The sequence below is a fragment of the Capricornis sumatraensis genome, chromosome 8 (assembly GCF_032405125.1).
Source record: "Capricornis sumatraensis isolate serow.1 chromosome 8, serow.2, whole genome shotgun sequence".
Taxonomy (NCBI): domain Eukaryota; kingdom Metazoa; phylum Chordata; class Mammalia; order Artiodactyla; family Bovidae; genus Capricornis; species Capricornis sumatraensis.
In genome coordinates, this window is record NC_091076.1 from 67876140 (window position 1) to 67893870 (window position 17731).

General features: G+C 41.2%; 1 protein-coding gene across 1 annotated transcript in view; it reads left to right on the forward strand.

The window, feature by feature from the left end:
- Nucleotides 1-17731, forward strand: part of MYO1D (myosin ID) — a 359813-nt gene that overhangs the window by 87078 nt on the left and 255004 nt on the right. Inside the window, exons 2-3 of the mRNA XM_068978746.1 lie at nt 13083-13291; nt 15821-15914. Of these exons, the coding sequence (XP_068834847.1) occupies nt 13083-13291; nt 15821-15914 (303 nt within the window). The remainder of the gene's footprint in view (nt 1-13082; nt 13292-15820; nt 15915-17731) is intronic.

The window sequence follows — 17731 nt, forward strand, 5'->3', positions numbered from 1 at the left end:
CGATTCTAGAAATGTCTTTTACAAGTATATATACACATATGCACGAAGAAGTATAAGCTGTTTTTATAGTTACGTTGTTCATAGTAACAAATGATTGGTAATAACCGATTAAATATTTCATTGTATATTCACCCATGAAGTGAAGTACTACAGAGGCATAAAAGATGAGGCCTTTCTCTTTTTACTTACATGAAAAAACCATAGCCAAGATACATGTTTTTTTTAATTAGAGAGAAAAAAGTCATCTTTGTTTAAAAAAAAAAAAAACTATGTGAATGCATATGTGATTGTATGCATAAGCTATTTCTGGGAGAATTCACAGGAAACTAGTGACAGTGATTACTTCTGATGAGAGAAATACTTTCACTACCTAGTCATTGATATCTTTTGAATCTTTTACTAAGAGTCTATATTGCCTATTCAAAAGTAATAAATTATTAAAACTTAAACCTGCTATATAAGGAAGTTTAAAAGTTGGATTTTTATTCGCAACTTTTAATTTTGATATAATTTCAGATTTACAGACAAGTTGCAAGAATACAAGTTGCTTGAATACAAGGAGCCTCCTAGGAGTGTGCCTTGAATCTTTAGTTGTTGTAATCTCTTCTCATCTTGAGCGTTATTCAGCCTTTGTCTATTTTCTTGACTGTGAGGTTTACTGCTTCTTTTGTAGACTATCCTTCAATTTAGGGTTGTTTTCCGTTTCCTCCTGATTAGCTTTGGGTTGTGTGTTTCTGGCAGATGTCACAGAAGTGATGGTTGAGTCCTCACTGCCTCCTACCAGGAGGCTCTGCATTTCTCTGGGTCCTTAGCCCCAAGGCTACGGGAGACACAGCTCTCCTCCAGGGCACTCACAGAAGCTTTCCCATCATTTCATGGTACAAGGTCTTCCTTTTCATTCACTGCTTTGTCCAGGGATGTTAGCACCTTCCGGCTGACATCCTATTCTTCTTACTTTTCCAAGAATTTGAAAGTATTATGGCTCATCACCCAGCTCCTTGCTTCCTAGAAAGGTTGATTTGGAGCATCCGATGGAGATATAGATGTATCTCAGTGGTCAGATCATACCCTGGGCCATTGGTGCTCTCTTTACTACCGGAATAGAGTCACAGTGGCTTTAAATATAATCGTTTCAGATAGCCCCAATTCCAGAACCTCCAGAGTCAGTTCAGAAAATTCATCCTCAAAATTCTGTCCCTCTGGAGCCTCTCTCGGTACCAAAGTCTGTCACTAGTTTGGGTTACCCAGAGAAACAGAACCAACAAAATGAGAGTGAGTGTGTGTACAGAAATTTTTGGCTTATGCAGTTATGGACACTTAGAAGTCCAACACCTGCAGTTGGCAAGCAAAAGACCCAATGGTGTAAATTCTAATCTGAATCTGTGTACAAAGGCAGGAGACCTATGTCTCAGCTCAAAGACAGCCAAGCAGAAAAGATGCCTTCTTACCCATTTAATTCTAATCAGGCCTTCGATGGCTGGATGAGGCTCAGACGTTGGGGAGGACACTCTGCTTTACTCAGCCTCCTGATTGTAGTGTAATCTTAACCAAAAAGGCAACACCCAGAGTAATGTTTGACCAAATATCTGGGCACTCCATGGCCCAGTCAACTTGACACATCAAATTGATCATCTCAGGCACATACGTTATTAATAGTTTGTTTCAATATTGGGTGATGTTAATTTTACTTAGTTGGTTTGAGGTGGTTATAAGGTTTCTCCATTGTAAAATTATTGTCTTTCTCTTTTGTAATTAAGAAGTGATTTGCGGGGCGATCCTTTGAGTCCATCTAAATATCTTCTTCCTTGTCATATTTTCAACTCCTTGTCTTAGCATACCCGGATCATTGTCTAACTCACATCATTCCTTCTATATTTCTTAAGTGGCTTTCCACTCTAAAAGGCTTTTCCTTATTTATTCCTTTTTTATATTAATGTGGATGCATAGATTCTTAATGTATTCAAAGGATTATAATGTTCCTGGCATTATTTATCTTAGAGTGCACGTGGTCCCAGATTTGATCAGGAAACCGTTCATTCACCCGATGGCTCCTCTGTCCTTTTAACTTTTCCCTCTCCTTCCTTGAGTACTATTTTCTGTCCCTACTTTCTGTCACAACATGGTATTCCAGGCTCATCTTCTGTTTTCCTGTACAAGCTCTGGAGTCAGTTTTTCTCCAAGGAACCCTGGGTCCTTTTAGTTAAGAAGGATAATATTTACAAGCCACCATCTGGGTGTCATTGCTTCTAAGCGCTCTCAGCAGATGGAACTAGGAAATGTGTGTGTTTATATATCATTCTCCGTTTATCCCCCATAAGCCATAAGTTTGTACTGAATTCTCCAATTCTAAGTCAACCCCACATATTTTGTAACTTCTCTGCCAGTGAAAAACCTGTCTTAATTGGAGTAGGCACCATTCAATTATATTTTCCTGGAATAAAAATTGCTGGTAGTAGTAGTAGTGTCAGTTGCTCAGTCGTGTCCAACTGTTTGCAACCCCATGGACTGTAGCCCTCCAGGCTCCTCTGTCCATGGGATTCTCCAGGCAAGAATCCTGGAGTGGGTTGCCATTCCCTTCTCCAGGGGATCTTCCTGACCTTTATATCTAAATGTTGCGAAGTTTCCTACGTGAAGGGAAAGACTTTTTTATGTTGAATCCTGGGGATATGACCGATTTTTAGCCAGGGTGACATCTTGCTTTATTTAATACTCCCTCCCCACCCTACCGCCAATTTTTGAAAGTCACAAGGAAATAAGAGAAGTTTACTCAGTGAAACTAAGTATATAAATAGGAAAAATGGTAATGATGGCAGATGATTTAACGCCTTGCATACCTGATAGCCTGGATTTTCTTGTAAGTGGAATGCAAAACCATTTTCTGAGAGAGTGTTGTTCAGTCGCTCAGTCATGTCTGACTCTGCAACTCCATGGACTGTAGCATGCCAGGCCTCCCTGTCCATCACCAACTCCTGGAGCTTGTTCAACCTCATGTCCATTGAGTCGGTGATGCCATTCAACCATCTCATCCTCTGTCGCCCCCTTCTCCTCCTGACCTCAGTCTTTCTGAGCAGGTAGATGAGGGCTAAGGGAACTCATGCGTTCATTCCTTTATTTTTTCATTCATCAAATATTTAACCACCCCCATATAAATTCCAGGACCATGTAGCATGCTGAAGATACAGCAATGATCAAGGTAGATATGGCCTGTATTCCCCTGGAGACAGACAGTAAGCAAGTAAACAAGAAACCGCTTGTGGCAAATTACTATAAAGGAAACAAACAAGTGCGGAATGATGGGGGTGAGCAGTTTAGATGGGAAAAGAACTTGTCTTCTCAGCCAGAGTCCACAGTGACCAGGGCTAACTAGTTGGCATGAGATGAGCCAGTAGCTCAATATCAGATTGACCTGACATTGAGATTTTCCAGTGAAAAGATTTAAGGATAGAAATGAAAAGTGAAAGTTAAGTCGCTCAGTCGTGTCCAACTCTTTGCAACCCCATGGACTGTAGCCTACCAGGCTCCTCCGTCCATGGGATTTTCCAGGCAAGAATACTGGAGTGGTTTGCCATTTCCTTCTCTAGGAGATCTTCCTGACCCAGGGATTGAACCCAGCTCTCCTGCGTTATAGGCAGACACTTTACCATCTGAGCCACCAGGATAGGAGTAAATAGTTAGATTTATGTTTTCAGATCATGCCTCCTGCTGTATGGAGATGGAAATGGGGCAGACCAGGTAAGAGGATACCTGTGATGGGACTGTTATCTATGACTCCATATTCTTTAAAAGAATTTTTTTATTGGAGTATAGTTGCTTTACAATGTTGTATTCGTTTCCGCTGTACAGCACAGTGAATCAGCTATGCATATATGTCCCCTGTTTTTTGGGTTTCCTTCCCATTTAGGTCACCACAGAGCACAGAGTAGAGTTCCCTGTGAGATACGATTGACTCTTGTTTGTTATCCATGTAATAGTAGTGTGTATGTGTCAATCCCAGTCTCCTAATTCGTCCCACCCCCCACTTCCCCTCTGACTCCATATTCTTGCTAACATTGTTCACTATAAAACCCTTGATGAAAAATTGCACCACTGATTTGCATTTCATTAAATGAAAAGTGAAAGTGAAACATGTTTTCACGGAACTTATTTTGGTGTAACTAGTTGCACCAGTTTCCTAGAGTTGCTGTAACAAATTACAACAAGCAAAGTGTCTTAAAGCAGTGGCCAGTGACTGTCTCACAGTCCTGAAGGCTGGAAGTCCTAAATGAAGGTGTCAGCCGGCTTTGCCCTCTCTGAAGCCTGTAGAGAAGTCCTTCCCCACCTCCTCCTAGCTTCCAGCGATGACCCTCAGACCGTGGCGTTCCTTGACTCACAGCTGCATCTGCTTCTGTCCTCACGGGGCATCCTCCCTGTCCATCTGTCTTCACAGGCATTTTCTTCTTCTTGGAAGGACAGCAGTCACACTGGATTAGGGCCCATCCAGTGACGTCATCTTGATCACGTCTGCAAAAGCCCCATTTCCAAATAAGGTTACCCTCCCAGCTACCAGGGCTAAGGACTTCAACATACCTTCCTGGGGGAACACAACTCAAGCCATCACACTAATAACCTGTTTTGGGGTTTGTTTTTTTCCCCCTAGGTGGCTAGCTCGTTTTCCAACACTGTGGACATTCATTATCAGTATTATTGCTGTTTTGAAATGTCACCATTATCATGTACAGAACCCTTCGGGAACGCCCGTTATGTCACCTCCAGTACCTCCTGCTTCTCTCGTTTCCTTCTTTCTGCTTTAATTTTGTTTTTCCGTTTCCTTCTGCTTACATGTCTCCACCTCTTCTTCTTGTCCCTGGCTTTTTGCAGCACTGTCCATTCCTCTTTTTATATCTTTTAATATGACCTTCCTTTCTGTGGGTTTTTCTTTTCTTGAGCTCTTTTGGTGTGTCTCCTTTAAAAATGATTTTTAAATATGAAAGCTCTTTTTAAAAATGATGTTCTCTTTGATCTCCTGGTTTATAGGGCTATATATTCTTTACACCCTTTGCTTTCATGCAGAAATATTTTTTTCATAGTTTTTCTCCTTTGTGGCAAATTCTTACTTTCCTCGGGTATTCTTGATCTGCTTTTCGTCTGTCCAGTTCTTTTCCTTTTAACATCTGAACAAGGGCACCATTCTAATTCACTTTTATCTTTTTCATTCATCTATTTTTTATTTAAGTATGGTTGATTTATAGTGTTGTACCAGTTTCTGCTGTACAGTGAAGTGACTCAGTTATGCACATACAGACATTCTTTTTTGGTTCACTTCAGATTATTGCCAACTTTGAATAGGTATGTTCCATTCTGGGTTGGTTAGTTGCTGAAAGTTAGCATGCAGAAGGATCTGTAGATCTCCAAGTTTGGAATCTGTTACTTCCAGACCTTTTCTCACCAACGCTCTGCCCGGATATGGCAGGCAGTTTGCCCGACTAGCAAGCAGGTCCCATACATACATGTGAGACTTCTGGGAGACGAGTTAGCATTGCCTCTTTTCATTTATGGAGATCACCTGCCACAGAGCAACTGTACTTACTTTTTCATTTTCTCCTCGCCATTCTGACAACCTCCTTTTTTTTTCCTGCAAAAACGTAATTTCCACTCCCGTCTTTATTTATCTCCACCTTGTAGCTCTTCAAAAGTGTCAAATGGGACCTCTTGTTTTGCAGCCACTTGCATCCCCAGACCTGCCATGCTTATCAAAAGATTGTTGGTTTGGGGACTTCCCTGGTGGTCTAGTGGTTAAGACTCTGTGCTTCTGCTGCAGGGGTGTGGGTTTGATCCCTGATCAGGTAACTAAGGTTCTGCATGCTGTGTGGTGCAGCCAAAAAAAAAAAAGTTGGTTTTGCATTCGAGAGCTACAGCTGTTCGGGAGGACTTGCTCCCATGCCTGGACTTTGTAGAAGCGCGTGCTCACTCTTAGCAGCCCCCTTCCATGAGGGTCATTTTGCAGTGCTTTGCACCCTCTCTTCATAGATTGTATTTCTGAGTTGTGGCTAGTTTTCTGTTTTCTCCTAGATAAAGTTTTCTTTTTTGGTTTTGTCTTGTTGATTTTTCAGAGGGTAGAGTAGAGCTAAGATATCATTACTCCAGCCTCCTTAAATGGGCATGCCTTAGGTCAGCAGCCCCCGACCTTTTTGGCACCAGGGACCAGTTTTGTGGAAGACAGTTTATCCACGGAGTGGAGTTGGGGTATGCTTTCAGGATGATTCAAGCCTATTACGTTTATTGTATGCTTTATTTCTATTATTATTACATCAGCTCCATCTCAGATCACCAGGCATTAGATCCCGGAGGTGGGGGACCCCTGCCTTAGGTGGTGTTTGGAGTTGATACTGGATTCAGCCCTAGAGAACTTGAGTGTTTAGAGATTGTGAGGAAAGAGGAGCCAGCAAAGGAGATTGAGGATGAAACCCCAAGAATGCACAGAAGCCAGGAAGAAATGGAGGGGGGAAATAGGAGTCGATGTCAGATGCTTCTGAGAAGCCAGTATGATGAGGACAATCAGCCAATGGATTTAGCAGTTTCACTGGGGACTTAACTTTGGGAGGGCTTCCCTGGTGGCCCAGACGGTAAAGCATCTGCCTGCAATGTGGGAGACCCGGGTTTGATCCTTGGTTTGGGAAGATCCCCTGGAAAAGGAAATGGCAACCCACTCCAGCACTCTTGCCTGGAAAATCCCATGGACAGAGGAGCCTGGTAGGCTATACAGTTCATGGGGTCGCCTAGAGTTGGACACAACTGAGCGACTTCACTTTCACTTAACTTTGGGAAGTTGATCAAGGTTTACTGAAGTGCTAGAGAGGAACCCAAACTGAAGGTGTAATAGAAGACAAAAAAAATGGCAGGTATAGGTGTAGGTAAACTCTTGTCCTGAGAAGTATGAACATTATTTATAGCAATTTAAGATTTCCTTCGCATTGAAAAGGGAAAGAAAATAGGCCAGTTGATGTGGTTAAGCATCACCTATTTGAAAATGTATGTTCTCATGAAATAAATAGTATTTACTCATGAATAAAAATTTTATTAAGTGCACAGTAGACTAAGTGCCTATTTTATTAAGTGCACAGAGAATTTTCCTCCTGATGATAATTAATAGTTTAAGAAGTCAATCAAGGGTAACCCTGAATTCTGTTAGTGGGTGAGCTTTTAAGTCCATGGGAGTGCATTTTGGAATTTCATCATCCAAAATAAATTCCTGTTTCTCTTCCACCCATCTCAAAGGTTAAATATATTTTTGTCTCTCATACTCAATGTATGTTCAAATTCTACCCACTATCCCTTTAAAACAACTTGAATTTATCTTTCCTTCATTTCTACTCTTGTTTCTTCCGTTGAGACCCTGCCTTATTGATCTCTTTAGCTAGAAGAGTCTTCACTTTTTTCCTTGTTTTCAGTCACATTCAATTTAGATTTCCTCAACCTAGGTTTCAAAGCCTTTTGTGTCCGAAAATAACCTGAATGTCCATCAGTGGATGAATGGATGAAGATGTGGTACCATGGAATACTGAAGAAGGAATTCTTGCCGTTTGTGAAATGAGGGCATTATGCTAAATGAAATAAGTCAGAGACAAGAAACAAATACCATGCTATCCCATTTATATGTGGACTCTTAAAAAAAAAGGAAAACAAAAACACAAAACCCAAGTTCATAGATAGAGAAAGCAGATTGGTGATTGCCAGAGATGGGGTTGGGGTGGGGGATAAGAAATGGGCGAAGGGAGTCAAAAGGTACAAGCTTCAAGTCATAAAATAAATAAGTCATGGGAATATAATGGACAGCATGGTGACTATTGCTAATGATACTGTGTTACATATTTGAAAGTTGCTAAGAGAGTAGATCTTAAAAATTCTCATCACAAGAAAGTAGCGATGGATAAGGACAGATTTTAACTAGACTTACTGTGGTGACTGTTTCACAGTGTATACAAATATTGAACCCTTATGTTGTACACCTGAAACAAATATAATGTTGTATGTCAATTATACCTCAATTTTTTTTTAAAAAAGAAAACCCTATCATATCGTATCAAATCTGACTCCCTCCTGCTTTTTCTGTTACTCTCTGACATGGCCTGATGCAAGTCTGCTCTGGTTCGGCCAGCCTCCTTCCCATACTTCTAGTCTTGCCACATGGTCTGTCTTCTTGCCTAGGTTCATGTTCACGGTGAGCACCTCATTATCGTTAGTGGTGTTCTGTGGGAGTTCCCCACCCCAGTGATGGTGTGCACACAGTCTGTCCGTGTCCGATCTGAGAGAGCTACGTACATCTTGACTTCTTGTTGTAGGTAATCTTTTGTACAAGCACATGCAAATTAACAAGGCCATGTTTTTCTTTAAAAAAAAAAATGTTTAAAGAAGTCTCAGTTCAGTTCAGTTCAGTCGCTCAGTCGTGTCCGACTCTTTGCGACCCCATGAATCGCAGCACGCCAGGCCTCCCTGTCCATCACCATCTCCTGGAGTTCACTCAGACTCACATCCATCGAGTCCGTGATGCCATCCAGCCATCTCATTCTCGGTCGTCCCCTTCTCCTCCTGCCCCCAATCTCTCCCAGCATCAGAGTCTTTTCCAGTGAGTCAACTCTTCTCATGAGGTGTCCAAAGTACTGGAGCTTCAGCTTTAGCATCATTCCTTCCAAAGAAATCCCAAGGTTGATCTCCTTCAGAATGGACTGGTTGGATCTCCTTGCAGTCCAAGGGACTCTCAAGAGTCTTCTCCAACACAACAGTTGAAACGCATCAATTCTTCGGTGCTCAGCCTTCTTCACAGTCCAACTCTCACATCCATACATGACCACAGGAAAACCCATAGCCTTGACTAGATGGACCTTAGTTGGCAAAGTAATGTCTCTGCTTTTGAATATACTATCTAGGTTGGTCATATTTGTTTAAATGTTTCGAAATTCATGTACAAGACATAACCTTGGTATTGTCTCCGTTGCTATTCACTAATTCAAAAGCTTAGTACCTCTTTGTTTCATTCACAAGGCAGTGAAAATATCTGGCCCGTTCGATAAATATTTTAAATAAATTCCTTTTAATAATTGTTTTAAAAATCAATTGCTGTTAAGCTGTTTTCACTATTTGGGAAGTTTCAAAGGGGGAAAAAATGTGAACAGAGCAAAGACCATATAGTCCTAGAGTCGGAGATAGGGTACCATGAATGGCTTCCTACAGGAGCTGATTCTTGGACTTTTGAAGGAGTAGGAATCTCTAGGCATACGATGGAAAGAGACAGGTGGAGAAAGGTATTTAGGCGGAATGGACCCCATGGACAAACCATGCAGGCCTGGTGGCCCTGGGAACTGTAAATAGCTCATTAGTGTGACAGCAAGAGTGACAGGGGCTGGGTGGGTGGATGGAAGTGTTGGGAGTTGGGAGAGTCAAATGGAGAGAATCATGGAGGCCAGAACACACGTGTGCCCTGCTGTGGTTTGTATATTACCCTTCAGGGTTCCATATCAAAAGGCGTTCGTTGTGATCACCTTTGCCACCATGATACATGCTTTTAGTATCTTAATTTTCACACTCTATCATTATTATTTATCTACAATACTTCCCTGTTCTTCAGGCTTCCCTTGTGGCTCAGCTGGTAAAGAATCTGCCTGCAATGCGGGAGACCTGGGTTCGATCCCTGGGTTGGGAAGATCCCTTGGAGGAGGGAAAGGCACACTCCAGTATTCTGGCCTAGAGAATTCCATGGACTATACCCATGGGGTCACAAAGTCGGACACGACTGAGCAACTTTCACTCACTCACTCACTCACTCCCTGTTCTTTATTCCTTTTTTAATCCCCAGAGTCAGGTCCAGCGCCTGGCACAAAGTTGATATTTGAATAATGAATTGTAAAATTTCTGAAACGTGAAATATTTCAGATAGAATGAATGATAAAAGTTTATCATCAAAGGTTTGCACACAGAGATCGTAGAAATGCCTTCCTTGGTCTCTCAAAAGAGATGGTGTCAGGCATTTGTCATCGAGGATAATTACTGCCTTTCCTCCTGGAGACAACCAGGGTGGTGAGGATTACCTAAGTGCTGGCAGACTTCATACCCTGCGGCTCCCCAAAACAAGTGGAGCTCTTGGGTTGGTGTTAAGGCGTGTGTTGGCACCATCTAGTGGTGGTTTTAATACCTGGCCAAATTGAAGGTTTCATCATTCATCACCAAACGCTTCCTGAAGTGTTTTATTTCACGTCATATCTTGTTCAGCCTTAGCCACTGTCTTCAACTTCATAGCTAGCATTGGAAGTTTTATATATTGCGTTTTACAAAGATGCTCTCAAGTTTTAATAAACAAGACATTCTATTTGAAATAAAATGGAATTTCAGAGGAAGTACAGGGTTGGACAGACCTGGAATCTTAGAATAACATTCTAATCTCATATGTTATTTGCTCTCTCTTAGTCACAGAGTTCCAGACTCATGAGGTAATATTTTTTCCTAACATCCTCCTCCTTCTCTCTGTTTTTTCTGTTTGGACAGTGTTTTTTAAACTAAAGAATTTTGTCCTTTGAGTTCTTATCTTTGAAGAAAGCTGTTGAGTGTGTCTTTCAAACATACAGGTTAAACCAGAAAGGCTTGAGCGGTGAATCTTAGCTGCTCCTTGCTTTTGTGGGTCTTTGAGTATGAGTTATGTGGACATGTTCCATGTGACTTATGTTGATTGACAGCTGAGGCAGGGAATCAGATTATGATCACTGCATTAATTCCTCATGTGGGAGAATGGCTGTGCTTCTAGTAGCAATGTTAATAAAATAAAAGCATTTATTAAAAATCTCCTTCATGCAGAACATAATTGGATGCATAAGATTAATTGCCTTTTTTTTTTAAGTACTTACTCAGTGCTGGAGGGAGGGAAGGATATAATTATCACCATTTTATAGGTGAAGGAGCTGAAACTTGTGGAGGTTAAGCAGCTTTCACAGTCTCTCGGCTCTTAAATTTGCGACGTGAACCTTTGGACCCAGGTATCAAGGACTCCGGGGTTGGTGCGTTTAGCTACCACAGAAACTTTCTGTCCAACAATGGGAAGAATGCATAGGAAAACCACAGGAGAAGGCACAGAAAACCTTAAAGTTGCCAATAACTCTCATTTAAGCATACACCAATTGCTTGATAAAAATCGTGGTATTAATTTATTGCTGACATTATCAGCGTATTTGTTTCCACTCCTAATTATAGCCGACAGCCTTCATTCCAGGGCAAAGGGAGTTTAAGGGTCTTGCCCTCTGGTCTCTCGTTAGGCTTTAGTTATTGCCTTGCTGCACTCAGTCGACAGCAGGAGTGCGCAGAGACCCAGCCACTGTGGACCAGCATCCTCCCATGTTGGCACCCCCTTCTTCCAGCTCTTGGACATGAGCTCTGTCTGTATGAGCCTCTCGGCAGGTGGAGTATGTCGTGCCAGGCACTTGTGTAGAAATGTCCATAAGGTATTGGCTTTATATGTGTTTAAGAGTATGAATTAATGTGTCAGTGGTAAATATATACGGGTTTTCTAAATTTTATGTTGAATTTTTTTCTCTGCAGATATAGATGCATAATTTTGCACAGTTGGAGTCATATCATGTGTACTGGGGGGTTTTTTACTCTTTTTTCTTTTCTTAGTTCCTCTGGCTTTCTTCTAGCTGCCCACATGGCCTTCCTCCTCATCACCCTACTATATGTGTTTAAAAATACGTAAGACACAACATGATGCAGCCTTCCATATTTTTCCATGCTCATGTAATCATTTACAAAATATATTTATGTACAGTTATATATGGGCTTCCCAGGTGGTGCTAGTGGTAAAGAACTCGCCTGCCAATGCAGGAGACATAAGAGACGTGGGTTTGATCCCTGGGTTGGGCTGATCCCCTGGAGGAGGGCATGGCAACCCACTCCAGTATTCTTGCCGGGAGAATCCCATGGACAGAGGAGCCTGGCTGGGTACAGTCCATAGGATCACACACAGTTGGACATGACTGAAGTCCACGCACGCAGTTATGTACCTGTCACATACATATACAGAGTTGATTTTTAGCCTCTTATATGTGTGAGTGGTGGGATCGTGTTATACTTTTTAAAATAGACATACTTTTCAATCTGCTATCCGTTTCACAGAAATGAAAGCACTGATTTGTAAGATTATGTGCCAAGAGTATTTTCTACAGTATTGCTCATGATAGCAGGGAGAAAGTGGAGTGATCAAATAAATAAGTATATATCTGCACTGTGGATTTTTTTAAGTGGGTTTTATTTATGCCAGAAACGTCTCCTCTGTTGTTCTCCCTGGTATGGATGTTACTGTTTTTATTCCTTTACTAACATTTTTGTGGGGTTTCAAGAGGGAGAAGAAATAAGTGTATTTGGACAATTTTCTTTACAATTGAAAATCTGGCTAAATGGGTTTCAAGACCTGCTTAACTTCTATATCTTTTCCTCCTAGAGCGCTCATATTATCCTAGCCATTGTTATTTCTTTCTCCTTCTTACTCCTTTGTATTTTAGAAATTAGAAAATCTCCAGCCTCCGGTATTACTTTTTTAATATATAAATTTATTTAATTGGAGGCTAATTACTTTCAAATATTGTAGTGGTTTTCTCAGCCTCCGGTATTAAATTCTTCTTTTTCTCTTGGCTGATAACCCCTACTGGTCTTTTCTACCAGCAGCAGCCACAGGGACACAGCCTCAAGCATTAACTCCAAAAGTAAACTCAGAATCGTGAAGTGTCAGTTCTCAAGTTGCTCCTGGGATATTTGGGTTTTCTTGGAAATAAGAGACTTGTAGGAAAGAAATAGCATTTCTGCTTAACCATATCTGGGCTTTCCTGGTGGCTCAGTGGTAAAGAATCCGCCTGCCACTGCAGGAGATGCGGGTTCGGTCCCAGGTAAGGAAGGTTCCCTGAAGAAGGAAATGGTAACTCACTCAAGTATTCTTGCCTGGGAAATCCCATGGACAGAGGAGCCTGGCGGGCTGCAGTCCACGGGGTGGCAAAGAGTCGAACACAACTTAGTGACTAAACAACAGTAATAACCACAGCCATGTCTTCCTTTCTCCCTCTTGTGTGCAGATTTGAAAAAGGACGCATCTACACATTCATTGGGGAAGTCGTCGTCTCTGTGAATCCCTACAAGTCGCTGAACATTTACGGGAGAGACACGATCGAGCAGTACAAAGGGCGTGAGCTGTACGAGAGACCCCCGCATCTTTTTGCCATTGCTGATGCTGCTTACAAGGCTATGAAGAGGCGATCCAAAGACACGTGCATTGTGATATCAGGTATTTAAGGAGACCCCTGTGCTTCCAGCGTCAACATGTATTTAATTTATTTGGGTTCTCAAATGTCCAAATGATTAACTAGAGATTCTTTGAAGTTAAAAGCTTAAGTAATTTTATCGGAGAAAGAAATGTACCCAACATTAAATGCCAGATCATCTCTGTCATTTCTGACCATCCACTAGTCTCAGTTCATTTACACATTATATATTACGTTTGGAAGGACTTCTGGTCAATTTTGTAGACTGAACTGACATGGGAAATTCGTCCTCTCATCTCAAATGCATAGAGCTACTGGATAAAAATGTAACAAAGTTTATTTTAGATTATCAGAGAATGAAACCAGGAGAATGACATCCTAAGTTCCCATCAAAAAGGAAGAATGAAGTCCAAGTCAGACTGGTGAACAGGATGGAGCTGGAGTCATGGGACCTACAGAGGCGTGGGGGCTGGAAATGGGCTCAGAGTTGGGGGCTGGAGCTATAGAAGCCTGCGGGAGGATAAACAGGTGCCAGACCCTGGGTGCCCAAGAACAGGAGCCGAGCTCTCATTGTAAAACCGAGTGCTTCAAGAAATCGTGTGAGTGAGTTGGAAATAAGAAAATACCTGCCCGCTGCCCCGGGGTGGCCTCTCCCAAACTGTGGGACTTCCTCTCGAGGCTCATAACACCTCATACACGCATGAGTGGCTTTTACACTTTAAAACCCTGCTGCGATCTTTATTCCATTTTGGCTGTCAGCTCTGTTCTCTGATTGGAACGTAGGACAGTCGTGTTTCTACTTCACAGTTGAGAGTATTGAGGGTCAGAGAAGCGAGGCAACTTAGTGTTGCTGCTGCTGCTAAGTCGCTTCAGTTGTGTTCAACTCTGTGTGACCCCGTAGATGGCAGAGTTATATTCTGGGACGGCCTTTATTAAAACAAAATTTGAAGGCAATATTGCCTGATTGTAAAAAGGGGGCAGGAGGGAAGCAGTTTTATAAATGTTTAAAGTGAAAGCAGGAAGTCTCTTTCTCTCTAATCCTTTGTTCTGCCCCAAATTCTCACAGTAACACCTGTGAACAATAAAGTGTTTATCCTTTTTTTTTTTTTTTTGCCATACCACACAGCATATGGGATCTTAGTTCCCTGACCGGGGATCAAACCCATGCCTCTTGCATTGAAAGAGTAGAGTCTTTAACCAATGGATCTCCAGAGAAGTCCCAAAAGCACTTCTCCTTTTATACATTTTCTCTGTGTGTGCAAATACATATAGTCATGCATGTATATTAATTATAAATATATATTATAGAATTATGTTAACACTGCTATTACATAACTTGTTTTTCCATTTAACAATGTATAGTGGATATCTTTTCACAAGAAAACCTATAGAAGTAGTACAGTCTCTAAGAATTGTGTAGGATGACGTTGAATAGTTGAATCATAATTTATTTACCCAATGCTCTACTAGTGGGCATATTACTTTCAGATTTTAGCGATAATACATAGAATAGCCTGCAGAAACAGCCTTAAAACCTTTGAAGATTATCATTTGATTATATTTGTATTTTTAGTATTTCTAGAGTATACATTTCTGCACGTGGAATTTTGGGTCACAAGGGATAAACATTTAAAAATCTGGGCAGATAATTATAAACTTATCCCTTCTCCCCTCCTTATGTGAGTTTTCATGCTTTTTCTGTGACACCATATGTTTGGAGCTTGCTGCTTTTGTTTTTCACTAAAATTGCTATAATTAAGGAAACTTTCATCCCCATTAAAATGTTTTTTTCAAAACTCTGCTATAGCAAACAGTTACATGAATTTCACTGTAGCCACTGTTTGTCACTTTTCTTGTTTCTTTTCCACTGGACTTCAGTCACCGCAAGTACTAAGACTTTAAGGAATTACTGTGCCACATTTTATCCCCTGATATTTTTTGCTAAGTAAGTCTTGATCTGTAATCTGTTATTTTGCTTCTACAATAGTTTTAATTTTTTTTTACCATGTTCAGATCCATTAGAACCAATCCCATATCAAGATTGAATGAAATAACTCAAAAAAAGAAAACATAAAAGATTTCAAATAAATTACATCAAAACTTGACAAGTGGTGACATCCCTTGGAGTGGTCCAATGGCTAAGACTCCATGCTCCCAATGCAGGGGGCTTGGGTTCAGACCCTTCAGGGGACTAAATCCCACATGCTGCAACTAAGACATGGCACAGTCAAATAAATAAAAATAAATATATTTTTAAAAACTTTACAAATGTATGGATACCAAGGGGATAAAGGGGGTGTGATGGATGGAAGATCAGGATTGACATGTATATACTACTGTGACTAAAATAGATAACCAATGAGAATCTTCTGTACAGCACAGGGCAACTCTGCTCAGTGCTCTGTGGGGACCTAAAGGGGAAGGAAATCTAAAAGAGAGAGGATATATGTGTCCATGTAGCTGATTCACTTTGCTGTACAGTAGAAACTAACAGAACCTTGTAAAGCAATGATACTCCAATTTTTTTTTAAATTTTTTAATTTTCCCCCTAGGGGAAAGCGGAGCCGGTAAAACAGAAGCCAGTAAGTACATCATGCAGTACATTGCGGCCATCACCAACCCCAGTCAGAGAGCAGAGATCGAAAGGTAAGGGCCGTCCAACCATGGGGGAAGGTTCTCGCTGGAGCCTCATTTTCTATACAGACTGGACTAGGTTAGGCCTACACTCTGATAGGCACTGGGCACTTATTGATGGTTAAACTACTTTGATTCTCTTACTGCAGATCTCTGTGCTTTTAGTTTTTAATAACTTGAGTTATCTTTACTTTTAAATTTTATTTATTCATTTGGGGATGCGCGAGGACTTTGTTGCTGCGCCCAGGTTTTCTCTAGTTGTGGCGAGAGGGGGCTCCTCTCCAGGTGTGGCGCGCAGGCTTCTCATCGCGGTGGCTGCTCTCGTTGTGAAGCACAGGCTCAGTAGTTGTGGCATATGGACCCGGTTGCTCCAAGGCATGTGGAATCCTCCCGGACCAGGGATCGAACCTGTGTCTCCTGCACTGGTGGGCAGATTCTTAACGACTGAACCACCAGGGAGGTCCTCTCTGTGCTTTCATTTATATCCTTCTATTTCCGTATTCCTTTTTGATCGAAAGAGTGCTAAGGTCATCCCAGTCTGCAGCTGCCGCCTTCTGTGTTACGTGTGCTCAGCAAAGATGTAATAGTCTCCTGGGAGTTTGTCTTGTTCAAGTATGCACAGGTTTCTTGCTCTTTCTACTGTACAAGCATCTTTTCTACACTGTGTCCTCTTTCCCTAGACTGAAAGGGGGCTCTGGGAGGCAGATGCATGCTGCTCAACTCTGTGACAACCAGAACCTTGCTATTAGAAGTTCCGAATAGGATTCATTTTCTAAAAGGGTTTCATACCACATCGTTCTCTGCTCACCGCAAGATGAGTGATGAAGCTAGTGTGTGCTGACCCAGCATTCAGTAGAGTGTCTGGTACATGCTCTTTACTTAGTAAATATTAAGGAGTAAATGCATGGGTTTTTGTTTTTTTTTAGAAAGTTGGCTATAAAGCAACATGACTTTCTTATGTGGTGTGGACTTTCTGAAGAGAAAAAGAGCAACTTTCTAAAGTTGCTACTTTGGGACTTCCCTGGAAGTCTAGTGGTTAAGACTCTACCTTCCAGTGCAGGAGATGTGGGTTTGATCCTGGTCGGGGAGCTAAGATCTTACATGCCTCCTGACCTCAAAACCAAGATATAAAACAGAAGCAGTATTGTAACAAATGCAATAAAGATTTTTTAAATGGTCCACATCAAGGAAAAAAAAAAAAAATCCGAAGTTGCTAGTTTGAAACTCAGTATTTATTTACAGGACAGTCGCACTCTGTATATACATCTCAGTCTTCAGTTTTACGGGTAGAGAAAAAGGAAGCTGTGTTGGTAGAAAAGAGAATTTGAACTAGACTACCCTACATGGGCTTTCTTCTTTCATTGTAACTGGGCTCGACTGCCACATCAAAAGAGGTATCTTTCTTATTAGTGATACAGCCCCAATTGTGATTCTGACTTTGCAACCTAATATGACAAGGACAAGGATATAAGTAAGTTTTTAGAATTTCCTTAGAATCTCAGGAGAGTAACTGGCTGAGAACTAAATTTTAGTTTGTTTTAAGAGTTAATTTCCAAGCCCAGTTGGTACAGTAAAGTAAGGCATGTTTACATTTACTGGCCTTTTAAGAGCATATCTGACCATAGTTTATAAACACTTTTCTTTATTTACCGTAGCAGAGCAGTTTCCCCTGCTCCACTTAAAAGTGTGCTTTCATTCGTGAGGAGTTAAGGTTGTAGGGTCACTTTTAAGTAGTGATGGAAGGTTATTTCAGTAATATGCCCATATAAAAGCAAGTATGTCAATGAAACAGAAACAAAGACAAGACCTAGAATGAAGTTAAAATGTAT